The following is a 19,980-nucleotide window of genomic DNA, read 5'->3' as shown; positions in this document are numbered from 1 at the left end:
TAGTTACTAAGCTGAGAGAGCTCCCTCAAAATTCCACAACCGTGTAAACCTGTGAACCCATCGTTCTCGTGTCCTGTGGCCCTGCTAATAACAGACCTCACTGGGTACAAGTGTGTAAAAGTGCAATTTAAAAAAATCACCTCTTAAACCCTGCATGCATTTGAGAGCACATTCGAAATGCCTCTTCACTACATTCAGCAGACAGTTTCTGTGCAGACAGCCCTGGTTTGTCTGATTTACAACCTGTGGATGATCTGGGCTTCAAGGTTGCAGTTTAAGCTAGGTAATAGTTTCAGTTTTGTGTTTCTGTGACTGATTTCAGGCTACCTGAAGTGTTGAGGTGTGGTGGTGGGGGGGGGGGGGTTAGGGAGAGGAGAAAAGGAAAGATAAGATGTCATCTTGATTAGCATATCCATCTGCAGGTACACATTGATTTGGTTTGAGAGGGCACTGTTCATTTATCCAATGGTCCGGGTGAGCCAGGCTGCTGTAGATGGAATAGCAAAATACTGCGGATGCTGGAAATCTGAAATAACAACAGAAAATGCTGGAAATACTCAGCAGGCCAGGCAGCATCTGTAGAGAGAGAAACAGGGTTAACTTTTCAGGTCTGGGACCCTTCATCAGAACCAGCTTTTTCCAGTTCTGATGAAGGGTCCTGGACCTGAAACGTTAACCCTGTTTCTCACTTCACGGATGCTGCCTGGCCTGCTGAGTATTTCCAGCATTTTCTGTTGTTATTCCTGTAGATGGAATGCACTGAAATAGAAGCAGGAGTAGGCCATACGGCCCCTCGAGTCTGCTCTGCCATTCTATAAGACCATGGCTGATCATCGACCTCAACTTCACTTTCCCGCCTGATCTCCATATCCCTGGATTCCCCATGAGTCCAAAAATCTATCGATCTCAGCCTTGAATATACTCTGACTCAGCTTCCACCGCCCTCTGGGGTAGAGAATTCCAAAGATTCACAACCCTCTGAGTGAAGACATTCCTCCTCATCTCGGTCTTAAATGGTTGGCCCCTTACCCTGAGACTATGCCCCCTAGTTCTAGACTCTCCAGCCGGGGAAACAACCTTTCAGCATCTACCCTGTCAATCCCCTTCAGAATCTTGTATGTTTCAATGAGATCACCTCTCATTCTTCTAAATTCCAGAGAGTATAGGCCCACTCTACTCAATCTGGGATGTCACAAGTATCTTCAGAAGAGGTCATCTCTTTGGTCCAGTCTTCACTGCTGTAACTGTAGGTGCTGCAGCTTGTGGTGCTGACCACCTTGCTGCTGTTCCCTGTTTGAACTGGCTCCTTGATGCACTGACATTCTCTCCGCTTGTTGTCAGGGGGCCAGGCTGTCAGGCGAGGGCGCGGTGGGAGCAGAGGAAGGGGTAGATTCACCGTCAGAAGAGACGGCCCGATGAAGTTCGAGAAAGACTTCGACTTCGAGAGCGCAAACGCGCAGTTTAACAAAGAGGAGATCGACAGAGAGTTCCAGAGTAAGCTGAAATTGAAAGGTAACCGTGTTTTCTTTTCCTGGCCCACGCTCTTGGCTGAGGTTACCGTTTCCGTGCAGCATCTTTGACAGCTGAGGGCAGGCCAGCATCTGCCTTTACTGCATGCACGTGTACCTGGGATTAGTGTCCTCTGATGTCGCCCTTTCTTACTGCTCTGGCTCGCCCATATAGGCCTGGTGGGAAATCCAGAGCACGTGGCCAGCACATTCTAACATTGTAGTTTCGAGAGTGCAGCCTGTGCTTTCCCCTCAGGACCTGCTGTTAATTTTTCATTGGACTCTGTCCTGTTCTCGTGCAATCTTTGTCCTCTCTGGGTCAGACGATGGTCTCGGGTCATAACATTTTTCCATAGTTGACTTAAATACTGAGATGAACTTTCAAATTCGAGCCTGGCCTTGATTTTGAGTGTTTAAAGAAAGACTTGCATTTCACGACCACCGGACGTCCCAAAGCGCTTTACAGCCAATGAAGTACTTTTTGAAGTGTAGTCACTGTTGCAATGTAGGAAATGCGGCAGCCAGTTTGTGCACAGCAAGCTCCCACAAACAGTAATGTGATAATGACCAGATAAATTGCTTTAGTGGTGTTGGTTGAGAGATAAATATTGGCCAGGACACCGGGCTAACTCGCCTGCTCTTCTTCAAATAGTGTCATGGGATCTTTTGCGTCCATCTGAGAGGGCAGACGGGGCCTCGGTTCAACGTCTCATCCAAAAGACGGCACCTCCGACAGTGCAGGACTCCCTTGCTGCTGCACTGGAGTGTCAACTTAGATTTTTGTGCTCTAGTCTCTGGAGTGGGACTTGAACCTACAACCTTCTGACTCGGGCGAGGGTGTTGCCACTGAGCCACACTGACCCTGAGGCATTATCTGGAAGGACATGGGGCTGATTAGAGACCAAGTGTGGGTTCAGAAAGGGCAGGTTACGGATCTGGTGGTTAAGAGTAAGGCAGTGGAATATTACCTACCTGATTTTAGGAAGGCACTTAACACTGTCCCACATAACCGACTGATTCACAAGGTGCATACCCATGGGATACATGGCAAAATAATAGGCTGGGGGATTGATGCTTAGCTAAAAGGTAGTGCATGGAGAGAGGGCAAACACACAAGACAACAAGAGAAGTCAGATAGTATTAGATCAAAGGAAGAGACTTATGTTGCCAAAAAGAGTAGTAAGCCTGAAGATTGGGAGGATTTTAGAATTCAGCAAAGGAGGACCAAGAAATTGATCAAGAAAGGGAAAATAGAATACGAGAGTAAACTAGCGAGAGACATAAAAACAGACTGTAAAAGCTTCTATAGGTATGTAAAAAGGAAAAGATTAGCGAAAGTAAATGTGGGTTCCTTACAGGCTGAGACAGGAGAAATGATAATGGGGAATAAGGAAATGGCAGAGAAATTAAACAAATACTTTGTGTCTGTCTTCACGGAAGAAGACGCAAAAAACTTCCTGGAAATAATGGAGAACCAAGGGTCTAGCGAGAATGAGGAACTGAAAGAAATTAATATTAGTAAAAAAAAAAAATAGTATTGGAGAAATTAATGGGACTGAAAGCTGATAAATCCCCTGGACCTACATCCCAGGATTTTGAAAGAGGTGGCTATAGAGATAGTGGATGCATTGATTGTCATTTTCCAAAATTCCATACATTCTGGAACGGTTCCAATTGGAAGGTAGCAAATGTAATCCCACTATTTAATAAAAGGAGGGAGAGAGAAAACGGGGAACTACAGACTAGTTAGCCTGACATCAGTAGTAGGAAAAATGCTAGAATCTATTATTAAGGACATGGTAACAGGGCACTTAGAAAATAATAATAGGGTTGGGCAGAGTCAACATGGATTTATGAAAGGAAAATCGTGTTTGACGAACCTGTTAGTGGTTTGAGGTTGTAACTAACAGAATAGACGAGGGGCAACCAGTGGATTTTGTGTATTTAGATTTTCAGAAGGCATTCGATAAGGTGCCACACGAGGTTATTAAACAAAATTAGGGCTCATGGGATTGGGGGTAATATACTAGCATGGATTGAGGATTGGTTAACGGACAGAGAACAGAGTAGGAATAAACGGGTCATTTTCGGGTAGGCAGGCTGTAACTGGTGGGGTACCGCAAGGATCAGTGCTTGGGCCTCAGCTATTCACAATCTACATCAATGATTTGGATGAGGGGACCAAATGTAATCTATCCAAGTTTGCTGATGATACAAAGCTGGGTGGGAATGTAAGTTGTGAGGAGGATGCAAAGAGGCTTCAAAAGGATATTGACAGGCTACGTGAGTGGGCAAGAACGTGGCAAATGGAATATAATGTGGAGAAATGTGAAGTTATCCACTTTGGTAGGAAAAATAGAAAAGCAGAGTATTTTTTAAATGGTGAGAGATTGGGAAATGTTGGTGTTCAGAGGGACCTGGGTGTCCTTGTACACGAATCACTGAAAGTTAACATGCAGGTACAGCAAGCAATTAGGAAAGCAAATGGTATGTTGGCCTTTATTACAAGAGGATTTGAGTATAAGAGTAAAGATGTCTTACTGCAATTATATAGGGCCCTGGTGAGACCACACCTGGAGTATTGTGTACAGTTTTGGTCTCCTTACCTAAGGAAGGATATACTTGCCATAGAGGGAGTGCAACGAAGGTTCACCAGACTGGTTCCTGGGATGGGGGGATTGTCCTATGAGGAGAGATTGAGTAGACTAGGCCTATATTCTCTAGAGTTTAGAAGAATGAGAGGTGATCTCATTGAAACATACTTACAGGGCTTGACAGGGTAGATGCAGGGAGGATGTTTCCCCTGGCTGGGGAGTCTCGAACCAGGGGTCACAGTCTCAGGATAAGGGGTCGGTCATTTAGGACTGAGATGAGGAGAAATTTCTTCCCTCAGAGGGTGGTGAATCTTTGGAATTCTCTCCCCCAGAGGGCTGTGGAGGCTCCGTCGTTGAGTATATTCAAGACGGAGATCGATAGATTTTTGAATATTAAGGGAATCGAGGGATATGGGGATCAGGCGGGAAAGTGGAAATGAGATAGAAGATCAGCCATGGCGGAGCAGACTTGAAGGGCCAAATAGCCGACTCCTGCTCCGATTTCTTATGTTCTTACTATAATTGGCAGAAAACCGAAGGGAAGATGGAGAGAAAGATGACACCAAGTTATGATCTGGAATGCACTACGTAAAAGGGTAGTAGAAGCAGAGTCCATAGTTGGTTTCAATTGGAAATTGAATATATACTTGAAAAGGAAAAATTTATAGGGCTGTGGGGAAAGATCAGGCCAGTGAGACTAAGTGGATCGCTCTTTCAAAGAACCGGCACAGGTACGATGGGCTGAATGGTGTCCTCCTGTTCTGTATGATTCTGTGTGCTAACCCACGGAGCAAAACAACATGAAGCCCTTGATGTAGAGGCCTGTGCAAGAGCTGACTAAACTCTTCTCTGAGGTAGGTACGGGAGCTGAGTTTGCAGTGTCTGCTTGGCTTAGTTGGTAACACTCCTGATTCGGAATCAAAAGGCCGTGGGTTGAAGGCGAATGCCAGGACCTAAGCATATACAGGAATGTGCGCTGACACTCAAGTGCAGTACTGAAGGAGCGTTCCATTGCTGTCCTTCAGATGTGATGCTAAAATGAGGCTGCCATTGCCTGTTTCAGGTAGACATTAAAGATGCCGTAACACTATTCTATTCCTCCCTCAACCCACACCATGTAAAACACATTTACTGGTTGTTTGTCTTTGCCTTGGAAGTGCAGTGACTTGCGTAGGCAAACAGATTCTGCACACAGTAATTCATCAGATGTAAAGTGGTTCGAGATGTTTGTGAGACATTCCTTGGCTCAAATCTACAACCTGTTCATTAAATAGCACGCAATATTCTTGTACAGCTGGAGGCAATGTAAACAGGGCAGAGATTTGGAAAAGGGACAAACAAGAAAAACTGCTGATGGAGGAAACTGAAATTAAAACAAAAAACAGAAAATGTTGGAAATAAGGCAAGTCAGCATGTGACTACCCAAACCCTTTAGTATCTCACCTAGTCTAATTCCACACTCCCGCTTGCTCCCCATACCCTTTAATATCCCAACCAGACTAATTCCATGCTCTATCTCACTCCCAATATCCTTTATTGTCTCACCTCGTCTAATCCCACTCTCCCGCTCGCTTCCCACCCAGTCTAATCTCCCACTCCTGCTCACTACCCAAACCTTTTAACCATCCTCTTTTACAAGCAGTTATTCCCATTTAAAAAATATTTCTGGACTCTGCTTCAACAGTGAACAGTGTTTGTGGCACAGAACAGAACTCCGCATTCTAACCACTTGCCCCATTGACGTATTGATCTGTTTTCTATAGTCCTGTATTTAGTCCAACAAACCTGGTTCAACGAGTGATGTAAAAGATCCCACGGCACTATTTCGAAGAAGAGCGGGGGAGTTATCCCTCAACCAAAGTCACTAAAACAGATTATCTGGTCAATACCGCTTGCTGTGCGCAAATTAACTGCCGCATTTCCTACATTACAACAGTGACTACACTTCAAGAGTACTTCATTGGCTGTAAAGTGCTTTGGGACATCCTGAGGTTGTGAAAGGCGCTGGAGAAATGCTTGTTCGTTCGTCATTTGATGTGCAAATCAATTCTTTGTATCGGATTGAAAGATTTACATTGGGATCGCTCTCTCAATTTATCAATAAACTTCAGGGTTTTTTTTTCTTCTGACAGACGACAAGCAGCCTGATAAAACGGAGAAGGCTGTCAATGGTGAAGATAAAGGTGACTCCGGCATTGAAACGCAAAACAGTGAAGGAAATGCTGATGAGGAGGACACTTCGGGACCCAAATGCTATTACGACAAAACCAAATCCTTTTTTGACAACATCTCTTGTGATAACGAGACCAGGTATTTATAACCTGCCAAAAAAAGCCAGCTTGGCTTTGCACAAGTGGCGACGCAGCATTTAGTCTTTTTTTAAGAAGGTGCAATTTCCTCTCCCGTAAAGGTGTAAATTGCAAACGCAGTGCGAGCAACATTGACGCTTGTTGAAGAGACTCTTCAGAGATCTGCCGTCCGCTCCTGCGACCCAAAGTGTGCAGTGGTGCGGTGGTTAATGCCCTTCTGCTAGAGTTATCCATCTGCTGGACTGCGGAACAGCACAGATGGTGCCCCGGATTAATTCGCAGTCCAGGCTGTGTGGCTCTGTTGCTTGAAGGCGGGAAGCCTTCAAAGGAGGATTAGTTTGAGAAGGCGGCTCACCACCAACCTCTCGCGGGCAACGAGGGATGGGCAATAAAGGCCGGCCTTGCCCGTGACGCCCACATCAGGAGAATGATTTTTTTTTATGTAACTTTCATTTGAACAAAAGACAACAACCATTCTCTGCTGAACTGTAACATGGTTATGAGTGTCTTTGAATGGAGACAAAATGCTGGTGTTGGTCCTGGTTGTGTTTACAGGGACACTCATGGGGCTGACTCAGTTGCCCCATCCCCCTTGACTTAAGTTGCATGGCCCATACTGAACCCCTTCCCGCTGCTGAACCTCGTGCGTCAAATATTCTGGGTTCTGTGACTTAACATTAGAGCGAGCCATTTAGGAGTGAAAGCAGTTTTTCACGCAGGGGGCAGTGGAAATCTACAACTCCCTTTTCCAAAAGGCTGTGGCTGCTCGGGTGCTGAATTGGAGCTTTCAAGACTGAGCGAGATGTTTGTTGGGCAAGGGTATCAAGTTTTTTTTAATATTCATTGATGGGATGTGGGCATCGCTGGCTGGCTAGGCCTGCATTTAGTGCCCATCCCTAATTGCCCTTGAGAAGATGGTGGTGAGCCGCCGCCTTGAACCGCTGCAGTCCATATGGTGTAGGTACACCCACAATGCTGTTAGGAAGGGAGTTCCAGGATTTTGGCCCAGTGACAGTGAAGGAACGGCGATACAGGTCCAAGTCAGGATGGTGTGTGGCTTGGAGGGGAACTTGTAGGTGGTGATGTTCCCATGCGTCTGCTGCCCTTGTCCTTCTAAGTGGTAGAGGTCGCGGGTTTGGAAGGTGCTGTTGAAGGAGCTTTGGCGAGTTGCTGCAGTGCATCTTGTAGATGGTACACACTGCAGCCACAGTGCGCCGGTGGTGGAGGGAGTGAATGTTGAAGGTGGTGGATGGAGTGCCAATCAAGCGGGCTGCTTTATCCTGAATGGTGTCGAGCTTCTTGAGTGTTGTTGGAGCTGCACTCATCCAGGCAAGTGGAGAGTATTCCATTACACTCCTGACTTGTGCCTTGTAGATGGTGGAAAGGCTTTGGGGAGTCAGGTGGTGAGACACTCGCCGCAGAATACCCAGCCTCTGGCCTGCTCTTGTAGCCACAGTATTTATATGGCTGGTCCAGTTCAGTTTCTGATCAATGGTAACCCCCAGGATGTTGATAGTGGGGGATTCAGCGATGGTAATGCCATTGAATGTCATGGGGAGATGGTTAGAGTCTCGCTTGTTGGAGATGGTCATTGCCTGGCACTTGTGTGGTGCGAATGTTACTTGTCAGCCCAAGTCTTTCACGGCTCAAAGGCGGGTCGATGGAGTTGAGGGACAGAGCAGCCATGATCTAATTGAATTATGGAACAGACTCTAGGGGCTGAATGGCCTCTTCCTGTTCCTAATTTTATGTAGCTGACCTGCATTTGCTGAGCATGCACTGTAACTCTCTCTCCAGCTACTTCTCTTCCAGGGATCGGAGACCCACCTGGGCCGAGGAGAGGCGGATAAATGCAGAAACGTTCGGAATCCCGCTACGTCCGATGCGCGGCCGCGGGGGCTACAGAGGGCGAGGAGGCTACGGATACCGAGGTGGGCGGGGTCGTGGAGGGAGAGGGAACTACGGGCCTCCCCGTGGTGGTTATCGTGGAGGATTCAGAGGAAGCCGTGGAGGAGGCAGAGAGTTTTCAGACTTCGAATACAGGGTAACTCTATCATTACACAACTTTCTGGGGTGTTTTTTAAACTTGTATAACATTGCCTGAATTTGTAAAACTAGAACTGTAAAAGTGGGAGATGGTTTGAAAGTTCGTCACACTTTGCTGAACTCCTAATTATAATACCAAGAGCAAAAATTAGAAGGAAAAAACTAAGGGCCATAAATATAAGATAGTCACGAATAAATCCAATAGGGAATTCTGTGCTGTAAATTTGATGTAATATGAAAGGTGCACGAATCGTCCAAAAACTCTCCGCCACTTTTGATCAAATCTGACTACCCTTTTTTTAAAGTTGGTATTTTTGGAATCTGATCCAGCAAAGGTTGCGAACTTGCACTGACTGTTAAGGAGTGGAAGTACAAGCAATGGTCATCCACCAATAACTTGCCCAAGCCGCAATTCAATTCTGAGCCTCGGTGGTGAACGTTGGCATGCTATTTGACCACCGGGACATCGCCAAGCCCAACCCTGCCCCTCTCATGCACTTCCAGCAGGAGTTCTTGGATAGTGATCAGAATGGGAATCTTGGATAACTTTTTTTTTTCTTCCCCTCTTCCATCTTCACCCCACTTTTTCCCTCGATAAGAATGTCAAGGTCAATTGTAATGTCACTACTGCTACCCTCGAACTCTCCACTGACCTGGGGTTGAACTTTGGACCTTCCATGCCTCAAAGACACAAAACAAGGGATTGGGGCTTGTCATGAACAGCTGAGCCATCAGGGCAGCCCCAGCGTTGCCTTGTGTCGAGTCAGAGGCCTGTTATAGTGGCCTAAATGCTACTACCTGAGACACAGCAGCATGTTTTAGTCCCAGAGATGTGTTTCTGTTCGAACCTCCACTTTGGACCGCATTGTTTTTTAAAATCTTTTGGATAAAATTTAGCCCCAGTTTCGTTTTAGTTCCCAAAAGCTTCAGTCATATTTTAGTTTCAGTCTTTTCATTAAATTTTAATTCTAACTTTTTGTTTTTATGTGCTGGTCTTTATTATTTTTATATATGTCGGCCGTGGCTCAGTGGGTTGCACTCTCACCTGAGTCTGAAGGTCGTGGGTTCAAGTCCCACTCCAGGGATTTGAGCACATAATCCAGGCTGACCCTCCCAGTGCAGTACTGAGGGAGTGCTGCACTGCCGGAGGTGCCGTCTTTCAGATGAGACATTAAACTGCGGCCCCATCTGCCCTCTCGTGTTGTAAGAGATCCCAGCGCACTATTCGGAGAAGAACAGGGGAGTTCTCCTCCCTGGTGTCCTGACCAATATTTATCCCTCGATCAACATCACTTCCAAAAAAAAAAAAAAAAAAGTTTATCTGGTCATCACATCGCTGTTTGTCAGAGCTTGCTGTGCACCAATTGGCTGCTACGTTTCCTACATTACAGCAGTGACTACACTTCAAAAGTATTTCATTGGCTGTGAAGCACTTTGGGACATCCTGCGGTCACAAACAGCACTATTGAAATGCAAGATTTTTTTTCAGAAACTTTTCAAAAGTTGTGTCAAAACAATGTCTGCATTGTTCTTTTAATTTGCCTGATGGCATATCATCATTTTAGTCGATGATAAAAACCTGAAATGCTGGAAATAGCAAGTCAGTCAGCATTTGTGAAGAGGAAAGACCGGCTTTAGCCCCAACACAAAGCGTTTATTGACGTGCTTCACTTTTTCTTTTCGCAGAAGGACAATAAAGTTGCTGCATAGTATACAAGCTGGATTTCACAAAAGAAGGACTTTAGATCTACCCGGTCCAGAGAATTTGTTTAGTTCAAACTTATTTTTGACAGCAAGAATGAAGAAATTAATTTGCTGTATATCTGTCACCAGCACTGGTATTTACGTGCTTGACTTCAAAGGGGGAACACGCAATGTCTTGTTGTGGAGAAGGTCCGTCTTTACCATGTTGAGCATTAACTATTTGTCTTTGAAATAGCAGAAGGAAAATTTGTAAATGTATAGATGAGGCAAACAAAAAACCACATACGACTAGTACGTTGGAGCTTTCCAGTATTTTTGCATTGATAACGAGAGTGCTTTCTTTTTACTGAAAATGTTTGATAAAAATGCTGTCAGTTGCAAGAAATACTGTATGCAGCCGGCCATCTACTGTGATTGCATTTTGACTCACTGATACTTCACAGGAAACTACATTGAAAGCTCTTCAGAGTTATTTTTTTCCGTGGAACAATAAAACTTAGCTTTAATCTGCGTAGGACAAAAACACATACACTTAACACGTGGTTGTACTTTTTTTTTTAAAAAGAGAAAAAAGTGGGATCAGAACATCTTTCATAACCCAAGACACTGGAGAGATCGCTCCTGCCCCCCTCGGGTGGGGATGAGTTACAAAACTCTCTGGTGTCTCCAATTATTCTTTATTGTTTTATGAAGGTGATCCCTTGGTAGAATTTTTGGTTTTGAACAAAAACGCGAGGGGGGAAAAAATAAAATAAAATTTGTAGCTTTTTTTTAATTTCTGGGTAAATTTAGCTCTGACACATACAAAGCATAAAGGGATCCAAAGAGGAACAATTTTTGAATTTATATAGCCATTGTGTGAAACAATTTTTGAACTCCATTATTGACATGTAATATATAGTGTATAGTTAGTGCCCTGATAATGTCTTGCCCACACATTTGAGCCTGATGGTACAAGAGATTAATTTCCTCAGTCACTGTCATTATTCATTTTTCACCTACTTCCTTGCTACGCTCCTCACATAACAGTAAAAGTAACTATACACTAAATATTATTGAATAACTAACGACTGTCGGTCAGTGAGTTTGAGGAAGTAACTCAGTCACTTGGGACTTTGCTCTTGTTTCATGATATCCAAACTGCTTGATTTGAATTACATTCTTGGTGCTTGCTGCAGATCATCTGTTCTCTATTTATTTGAATGCATTACAGGCTTTGTGGGGCGGGAGGGAATGAAATGTATCTGGAAACACAGGTAAACGCAGGAACAATAGCTCCAGGCCTCTTCTGTGTGGAAGATGCATTGCCCGGACTTCTCCCTGGTACCATTGCTGTTTATTTCCTGATGCACCATGCCAAGTCTTCCTTCAATTTAAAAAAAATAATAGTATAATACTTTGGAATAGTGTTTGGAGAGGTTGTGACTTCCAGGGAACGGGGAAGGAGGTGAATGTGATTTCTGATGAGGGAGTGGGGTGGGGATGAGAATCTCCTCACACTTTACAGTTCAGGGATGAATCCTATCAACAAAAAAAAGCCCCAAATATAACCCACCTATCTTGCACTGTACTGCCAGTTTGCACATGTTGGTGGGATGCAGTTGGCAGCTGTCATTGATGTCCCATCAGAGTTACACACACACACACACACACACACACATGCAAATAAAACCCAACCAGTTGAATTCCGTGCCAGCTCTTCATTGACCTTTTCCAGTCCTAACCAGCTTGTTTTTTAAAAGAGCGAGTCCCAAATACAATTTGAAAATTTCTGAGTAGATACAAGCTATCTTGACCAGCGGACTCCACTGCATGCTGTCAGCAGCCTGGTAAAATGCCATGCAAATCCGGACAGCGGCAGAAGGTTGGTGATTAGGTTGTGGCAATACCTCGTACAGTGGTTATTTGAATTGTCCCTTGCTGAGCTAGATTTCACTGTAAATGCTACAGATGCTGTGATGGTATAAATTTACACTCTTTTTCTCCCCCCCCTTGGCTCTGAATATTAACCAGATGCGCTGGTGTTTATTTGATCCAGAGATTTACAGCACAGTGTATTTTCTGTTTACCTCACTGACTCGACATGAGGTTTTTATTCAGTAATGAGAAATAAACCATTATTCAGTAAATTCATCTGCTTGGTGATGTTTTTCTAGGGACTGCATTTATTTGTGGGCAATATTAAATGAAGGTTGGAGCGGTGGGGGGAGGAAAAATACTTTAAGTACTTAATTTCCTCGGTGCAGCTAGAGGGCTCTGATTAGCCAGCAGAACCCTGAGAGTAGGGATGGGAACGGCTAGAATTCCCCGATTGCTCCAGCTGGATGGTGTACATGTGTGGTCGATCAGCAAGGACAGGACTGAGTTTGAGTGTGATACATCCCTGTCTCCAAAGCCAAATTGTTTAGTGGCTCTCGCTGTCTTGACTCGCTCATGAAGATTGGCGCTTGGGTGTGAGGTACAGGAGAGCTCCCGATTACCCATGGAACCGGTCCCTGCGTGAGTTGGCACCTATTGGTGTGGTGGGGGGGTGCAACTTACGCATCATAGCATCTGCATGTGACAGACCAATGAGCTGAATGTGGTAAATGGGAATGAAGGTTCCTCCAGTCACGGAGAGTTGTTACTGCTCTTGCAGTGCTTCTGGGGGACCTGATGGGTTGAGTAATCTTGGGGTCAAGTTGAAGTGTTTTATTTTGCAAAGTGGGATGGTGGGAGTTGGGTTGGTTAATGTTCCAAAAAAAAAGCCAAGGCCCCAAATTGTGACTCAACCTTCTGATTCTGAGCCTTGCAGGGGGGAAAAAAGGGACCAAATATATTAAACTTTTCCAAGTGTGTACTAGCAAGTGTATGCAGTGTTCACTGACAGGTGAGTGTTGGGAGACACTGACAGCAATCCAGTTTGAACACATCTTGGGGGACTGGGTGGTGCAGTGATTTTCAACATTGTTCTTTTACCTCCTGAGGTCTGGGTACAAAACCAGACTGTTGGGATGGCCACCTCTGCTGTCTAGAAGTAGCCGTCATGAAATGAGTTTCGGAGGTCGCGACCCAGCTCCTGGTGGTCGTGCCCCCCCACCATACCAGTTGGCACCAAAGCGGTAATCTCATTTGAGATGCCTGGTGTTAAAATGGCTAAAGAGTGCACTGATTTACGGGTGGATCATGTGGGAGTTGGGATAGTTCAGAGGGAGCGTATATTCTGGAGCAGACCTGTGCTACACCTGACTCTCGGGAGGGCTCGAAATGGAAAATTCACCATCAAAGCAAGTTAGTTTTAACCCTGTGAAAATCTAACTTAAGGTGGTGGTTTTGCTGTAATTGCACTGTAACCTAATCGTTGCCTTGTTTTTGATGGGGTTATTTTAACTTCGGTTCCTGATAGCTTGTTTTGCTCGCCGTTTCTCCTCTGCCTCCAAACCTGGAACTACCTGTAGGGATGACATTTTTTGGAATTTTTTTTTTTTTTTAGCGGAGACACTTTTTTTGCTCCTAGCATCTCGACTTTTGATTTCTTTAAAGTCTTGTGATTGCCCATGGGTCTGCTTTGGTGCTTCAAACATAAGCAAGTAGGTTTGCAACCTATTTAATCTGGTGTGGGACAGATTCTGATGAAGTACAGGAAACTTTGTGATATCCGGGACCGAGCTGTTGCCGTCCCATCAAAACTGCCGGACAAACCAGCGCTAATGTGGAAGCTTTTGAGCTCCGTATCTGGCAACAAACCCTGTGCTTCTAAACAGTCGGCCGTAGCTTGCAAGCGTCTCTGTAGCTAAGCAACAGCTTTAGCTGGACCTTGCAGAGCCTGACTGGTTGGGGAAAAAAAAGCAACGAAAAGAAAAAAAACTTACTGAACCGACTCCTGAATTTTGCCGGCGGCTCGAGCATTCCGGACAGTTAACCTCCGGATAAACCAAAGTTTCCTGTAATGGGGTTTTGTATTTTTTGTGTGCGAGGTGTGATGATTTTAAAAACTGGAAGCTTTTGACCAAATGTCCAAACGGAAGATCACATTCCTGTACTCTTGCCTGAAGTTCTGGATCTTGTGATGACTCATTCCTGAAAACAAGGTTCAGATTTTTGCCATTTTATGGGTTTTTTTTTAAGTTACAGAACTGGATGAAACTTATTCAACTCTTTGGGTGCTGTCTGCAACAGACAATGCAGGCTTGAAAAATTGATTCCATAAAGTTACTGAGAATTTGGATGTTGAGTCCTGAAATTTTGTTCATTTCTTGGCTTTTTAGCAGTTGCTGGGAATCTTCAGACACTTGCTGCTGTTTGGGTCTGATGGAGGCATAGCAGCCCTGCTCCTTTTTTCATGTAATTGCTTTGAGGTATTTGATGTCTCGTGTCCAAATACAGTTTTAAGGATTACTTCTGAAAAGGCTTTACAATGCCAGGGATTTGAATTATTTGTACATCATGATTGGCTGAAATCTGTAGGATTTGCAATGTGAATTTTCAGGTTTTGGGTTGGAAGATGGACTAAAAGGCATCATTTTTTAAAAAACTCCTTGTGTAGCTTAATGTAAATCCGTCATTAAAGGTGAGTGCCTGTCATTATTGCTAAGTGTTGCATTTCATTGACATTGGCAAGTGGATTCCAATGGGATATGTAACACTCCTAGCTCAAGGCAAAACTGAACATTTCCCCCTCCCCAGAGTAGCAGACACATACAACAGGCTCCTGGTGAAAGCAGATGAATCCTGAATCAATTAACTTCAAAAGGGAACTGGATAATATCACTTAACAGGATTAAAGGCTGCTGGGCCGGGGTAGACTGAGGTGATCAAATGTCCCATGGAATGTAAGGGTTCCTGTATTGATGGGTGGGGGCGAGCGGATTGCCTGTGACGGAGTGGGGGCCACTGTTGAACAGTGGAGGTGTGGCCTGTTTGAAGATGCGAGAAGACCGTCTCTTAGCTTGTCTGCTTTTATTTTTTTATAGCAGTTTTTATAAAAATCTAGTTTTGCTGCAATAACTTTGAATAAAATGTAGAGTGTGCATTGAAGGTGAAATGTTGAGTGCTATTCAGGTGCAGAATCTCCATTTAAATGTGTGCCTCTTTCCAATTTTTGATTTGTGGGGTTAAAATGCAGAAGCACTGAATCAGTGTACAGATTCTGTGCTTTGAAGTGAGTCCATCCTGACTGTCGCTGCACCAACGATGGAATAGCATGGAAAATGTGAAGATAGATACACCCATTAGTTGTCTCATTTTTATGGTGCTGTTTTTCCTGGAATGGTTCCCCACAAGCCTTGCTGGTCTCGATGGAAAAACCTGATCTTTCCCACAATGGGTGTGTAGGAATTTTGTATGCAGAGGCCTCCTTCCCCCCCCCCCCCCCACATTCCTTGACATGCAGTTAGGATCAAGTTAAGGGACCCAAGAAAGTTCAAGTGGAAAGTTGAGTTGGGTCGAAATTGACAAGGAATACCCATTTTAATTAAAAATGGGATTTATTCAAGGTGGTTAGGATTTTTTTAATGCTGTTGGATGACTAGGCATTACAAAACTATTAATGGAAAAGAATCTTATTTTGGTGGTTTTACAACATCTCCCTTACCAGTGCTATGAGCTCCTTCCCTGTTGACCTGCATTATGCTATGTTATAATTTGCCCATTTGTCTTTTGGGAGGAGAGTGGGAGAAGAGAACAGACAAGTGCATTCTCATCTTCTGTTCCATTGCTTTTTCATGTTTGGTGCTCTTGCTGGGTATGGGCGTTCCATCGAAGGAGACAGCAAATATATTTGAAGTTGAGAGTTTTATAAACTATTAACCCAATGGACTTCATTGCCATCACACGGGGCTTCTCTTGGCTACACCTGGAACTGTACTGGAACAGGTGGTGGATCTACACGCCAACACCCACCACATTGCGATAGTGTGCTGTGCCCTTACCCTCTGGAGAGAGAAATGAGGAAATGAGAACTAGATACTGGAATATTTTTGGGGGGAGGCAGGAAGAGAAGAAATATTGATACCTCCTTGAGGTGTTTGAAAATTTTGGGCAGGGGTTAGAGAGAAGTTCTCTAACAAATTTTTAACAAGTTCAAATCTGAGGCATGATCAAGTAGCAATAATAGACTTCATGTACTGTCCTGCCACAGTTGAGGTCACAATGCTGTGTTTTGGTAGCAAGTTCACAGGTTCTTGTGTACGTACTTGTTTAGGAAACATGAGCACCTTTTTGTCCCATCACATTCCCCGTCTCCCCCGCCCCCAGTGTGGTATAAATATATCAAGACACTTGGATTTTTCAATTTTTTTAAAAATGGGATTTAATGACTGACTTTGACCTGAAAGCATAACCGATTCTAACGCGCTTTCTTGACGAATTGTACCTCTGTGTCTATGTATGTACTTCAAAGACCTTAATAATAAAATGAAATTCAAGAATTTGAATGCGTGGAGTTTCTATGCAGAATTCCTTACTCCAGAATGCCAAGTTGGAAAGCGAATGCTTACCTTGTGGCTGTTAATGTGATCACATGTTCCCATCTCTAAATATGCTGTGTTTGATCTCATCATAGAATCATACAGCACAGAAAGGAGGCCATTCGGCCCTTCGTGCCTGTGCCGGCTCTTTGAAAGCTATCAAATTAATCCCACTCCCCCTGCTCATTCCTCATAGTCCTGCAAATGTTTCTGTTTCAAGTATTCAGTTCCCTTTTGAAAGAATACACTATTGAATCTGCTTCCACCGCCCTTTCAGGCAGCGCATTCCAGATCACAACAACTCGCTGTGTTTATTTTTTTTTAAATTAAATTCTCCCCTCTGGTTCTTTTGCCAATTACCTTAAATCTGTGCCTGCAATAGTTTCTGGGAGTCCGTTATGGGGCTTTCCACATTGTTTAGGTCATCAAGTTCATTTTGAATAGACAATTCCATTTTCCCTGTTACTGATGTCCAACTCCAACTCTGAAGCTGATGCTGGTTTTCTCAATGGGTGTAACTGTGAGTGTTTTAATTTCTTTTAAGGGCCAATTAAAATTTTCAAATTAGGCATTCAATAGCCAAAAACAACATGCATTTACATAGTGCAAACCTTCACATACACTACCACGTGTGGGTGAACATGGCAGCTATCATTTTGCACACAGGTGTTAGCTGTTGTTCAGTGGGTAGCACTCTCACCTCTGAGTCAGAAAGTGTTGGGTTCAAACCCCACTCAAGACTTGAGCACAAAATTCTGTGCAGTACCGAGGGTGTGCTGCACTGTCGGAGGTGCCGTCTTTCGGGTGAGATATTAACCGAGATACCATCAGAGACAGGAATGCTACCACATCAAGGAAGCCATTATTGGACTTGCAAGCTGGGCAGATAGGTGGCAGCTGCAGTTCAATGTAGAAAAATGAAGCATGAATAAGTAAAATTTGGAAAAATACACCTTAATTGGTCACTTGATAAATGTGAGCAGAGGTGTGCAGATACACAGGTAATTGAAAGTGGCAGAAGAAACACGAGTCCAGAAAGAAGGCAAGCAGAATCTTTGCTTTTATGTCTTGAGATTGAAAGCAATGAGGTGATGTTGAACTTGTACAGGACCTTAACTAGGCTGCAGTATTGAGTATTGTGCATAGTTTGAGACCCCTTTACAGATGATATCAATGCAATGGGAAAGGTGCAGGGTAGATTCACTGGGATGAGGGGTTATAATTTTAAAAATGACCTTGAGATGTTGGAAATAACAAGAAACGCTGGAAAAACTCAGCAGGCCAGGCAGCATTGGTGGAGAGAGAAACAGAGTTAATGTTTCAGGTCAGAATTGGGGGGAAAAAGCAGGAAATGGAAAGCAAGTTTGGGGGCTGGAAAAGGGGGAGGGAATGAAAGAACAAAAGGGAAGGTCAGTGATAGGATAGAAAGCAGGAGAGATTAAAAGACATTGAGAGACATTAAGAGATATTCAAGGCAAGGGGAGGTGGAAATGGGGCAGGTTATGGAACAAAGGATGGCTCTAGATGGGGTGTGAATTGTGCTGGCAGAATGAAGGACATGTGGGAGGGAGGAAAAAACAAAGTGGATTAAAAAAATATATAATATATATACAGAAAATGCTGGAAAAACTCAGCAGGTCAGGCAACATCCGTGGAGAGAAATTTGAGTTGACGTTTCGGGTTGGACCCTTCTTCAAAACTGGAAAGAAAAGAAACTAGATCGAAGGCAGGGCTGCGATCGGACAAAAGAAACAAAAGAAGTAAAAGAGATTAGAAGCTAGACGAGATGGTAATAGGCTGGGATTAGGTGTAAAGTGTACTGGCAGGGCAAAAGATAGCTGCCAGGTGTGTGAGAGAAACAAAAGGAAAGGGGGGGGGGAAGAAAGGAGTGGAGGGGGGGGGGGAGAAAGGAGTGGAGGGGGGGGGAGAAAGGAGTGGAGGGGGGGGAGAAAGGAGTGGAGGGGGGGAAAAGAGTGGAGGGGGGAGAAAGGAGTGGAGGGGGGGAGAAAGGAGTGGAGGGGGGGGAAAGGAGTGGAGGGGGGGAAGGAGGGGGGAGAAGGAGTGGAGGGGGGAGAAGGGAGGGAGGGAGAAGGGGGGGGAGGAGGAGGAGTGGAGGGGGGGAGAAGGGAGGGGGAGGAGGAGGAGTGGAGGGGGGAGAAGGGAGGGGGGAGAAGGAGTGGAGGGGGGAGGAGAAGGAGTGGGGGGGTGGAGGAGAAGGAGTGGGGGGGGTGGAGGAGGGGGGAGAAAGGAGTGGAGGGGGGAGAAAGGAGTGGAGGGGGGGAGAAAGGAGTGGAGGGGGGGGAAAGGAGTGGAGGGGGGGAAGGAGGGGGGGAGAAGGAGTGGAGGGGGGGGAAGGAGGGGGGGAGAAGGAGTGGAGGGGGGGAGAAGGGAGGGAGGGAGAAGGGAGGGGGGGAGGAGGAGGAGTGGAGGGAGGGAGAAGGGAGGGGGGGAGGAGGAGGAGTGGAGGGGGGGAGAAGGGAGGGGGGGAGGAGGAGGAGTGGAGGGGGGGAGGAGAAGGAGTGGAGGGGGAGAAGGAGTGGAGGGGGGGAGGAGAAGGAGTGGAGGGGGGGAGGAGAAGGAGTGGGGGGGTGGAGGAGAAGGAGTGGGGGGGTGGAGGAGGGGGGAGGAGTGGGGGGGGGGAGGAGTGGGGGGAGGAGAAGGAGTGGGGGGGTGGAGGAGAAGGAGTGGGGGAGGAGTGGGAGTGGAGGGGGGGGAGGAGAAGGAGTGGAGGGGGGGAGGAGAAGGAGTGGGAGTGGAGGGGGGGGGAGGAGAAGGAGTGGAGGGGGGGAGGAGAAGGAGTGGAGGGGGGGAGGAGGAGGAGGGGGGGAGGAGAAGGAGTGGAGGGGGGGGAGGAGAAGGAGTGGAGGGGGGGGAGGAGAAGGAGTGGAGGGGAGGGGGGGGGGAGGAAAGGAAAGGAGGAGTGGAGGGGGGGGAAAGAAGGAGTGGAGTGGAACAAATACAAGAGAAAATGAAATGGGGGCCGAGCTTATGATCTGAAATTGTTGAACTCGATATTGAGTCCGGAAGGCTGCAGACTGCCTAATTGGAAGATGAGGTGCTGTTCCTCGAGTTTACGTTGAGCTTCCGTGGAACAATACAAGAGGCCAAGGATGGTGAGGTCCGAGTGGGAATGGAGCGGTGAATTAAAATGACAGGCGACCGGAAGCTCGGGGTCACCCTTACGGACTGAACGGAGGTGTTCCGCAAAGCGGTCACCCAATCTGCGTTTGGTCTCCCCAATGTAGAGGAGACCGCATCGTGAGCAGCGAATACAGTATACTAGATTGCGAGAAGTACAAGTAAATCGGTAAATCGCTGTTTCACCTGGAAGGGGTGTTTGGGGCCCTGGACAGTGGGAAGGGGGGAGGTATAG

At 45.6% G+C, this 19,980-nt stretch overlaps 1 protein-coding gene across 2 annotated transcripts in view; it reads left to right on the top strand.

The window, feature by feature from the left end:
• Positions 1-16,570, top strand: part of lsm14ab (LSM14A mRNA processing body assembly factor b) — a 73,524-nt gene extending 56,954 nt beyond the window's left edge. The window contains exons 7-10 of one of the 2 annotated variants that reach the window (XM_085991894.1): positions 1,342-1,512; positions 6,235-6,412; positions 8,209-8,455; positions 10,144-16,570. In XM_085991894.1, coding sequence (XP_085848020.1) covers positions 1,342-1,512; positions 6,235-6,412; positions 8,209-8,455; positions 10,144-10,167 — 620 coding nt within the window. In that variant the 3' untranslated portion in view covers positions 10,168-16,570. The remainder of the gene's footprint in view (positions 1-1,341; positions 1,513-6,234; positions 6,413-8,208; positions 8,456-10,143) is intronic. The other variant, XM_085991895.1, reaches the window with a different exon arrangement.
• Positions 16,571-19,980: the final 3,410 nt, after the last annotated feature.

This window comes from Somniosus microcephalus, chromosome 6 (genome assembly GCF_052327205.1).
Source record: "Somniosus microcephalus isolate GS21.2 chromosome 6, FLI_Smic_1.0, whole genome shotgun sequence".
In the NCBI taxonomy this organism is placed as follows: domain Eukaryota; kingdom Metazoa; phylum Chordata; class Chondrichthyes; order Squaliformes; family Somniosidae; genus Somniosus; species Somniosus microcephalus.
Note: the sequence above shows the minus strand (reverse complement) of the source record. Positions and strands in the feature narration are given on the sequence as shown.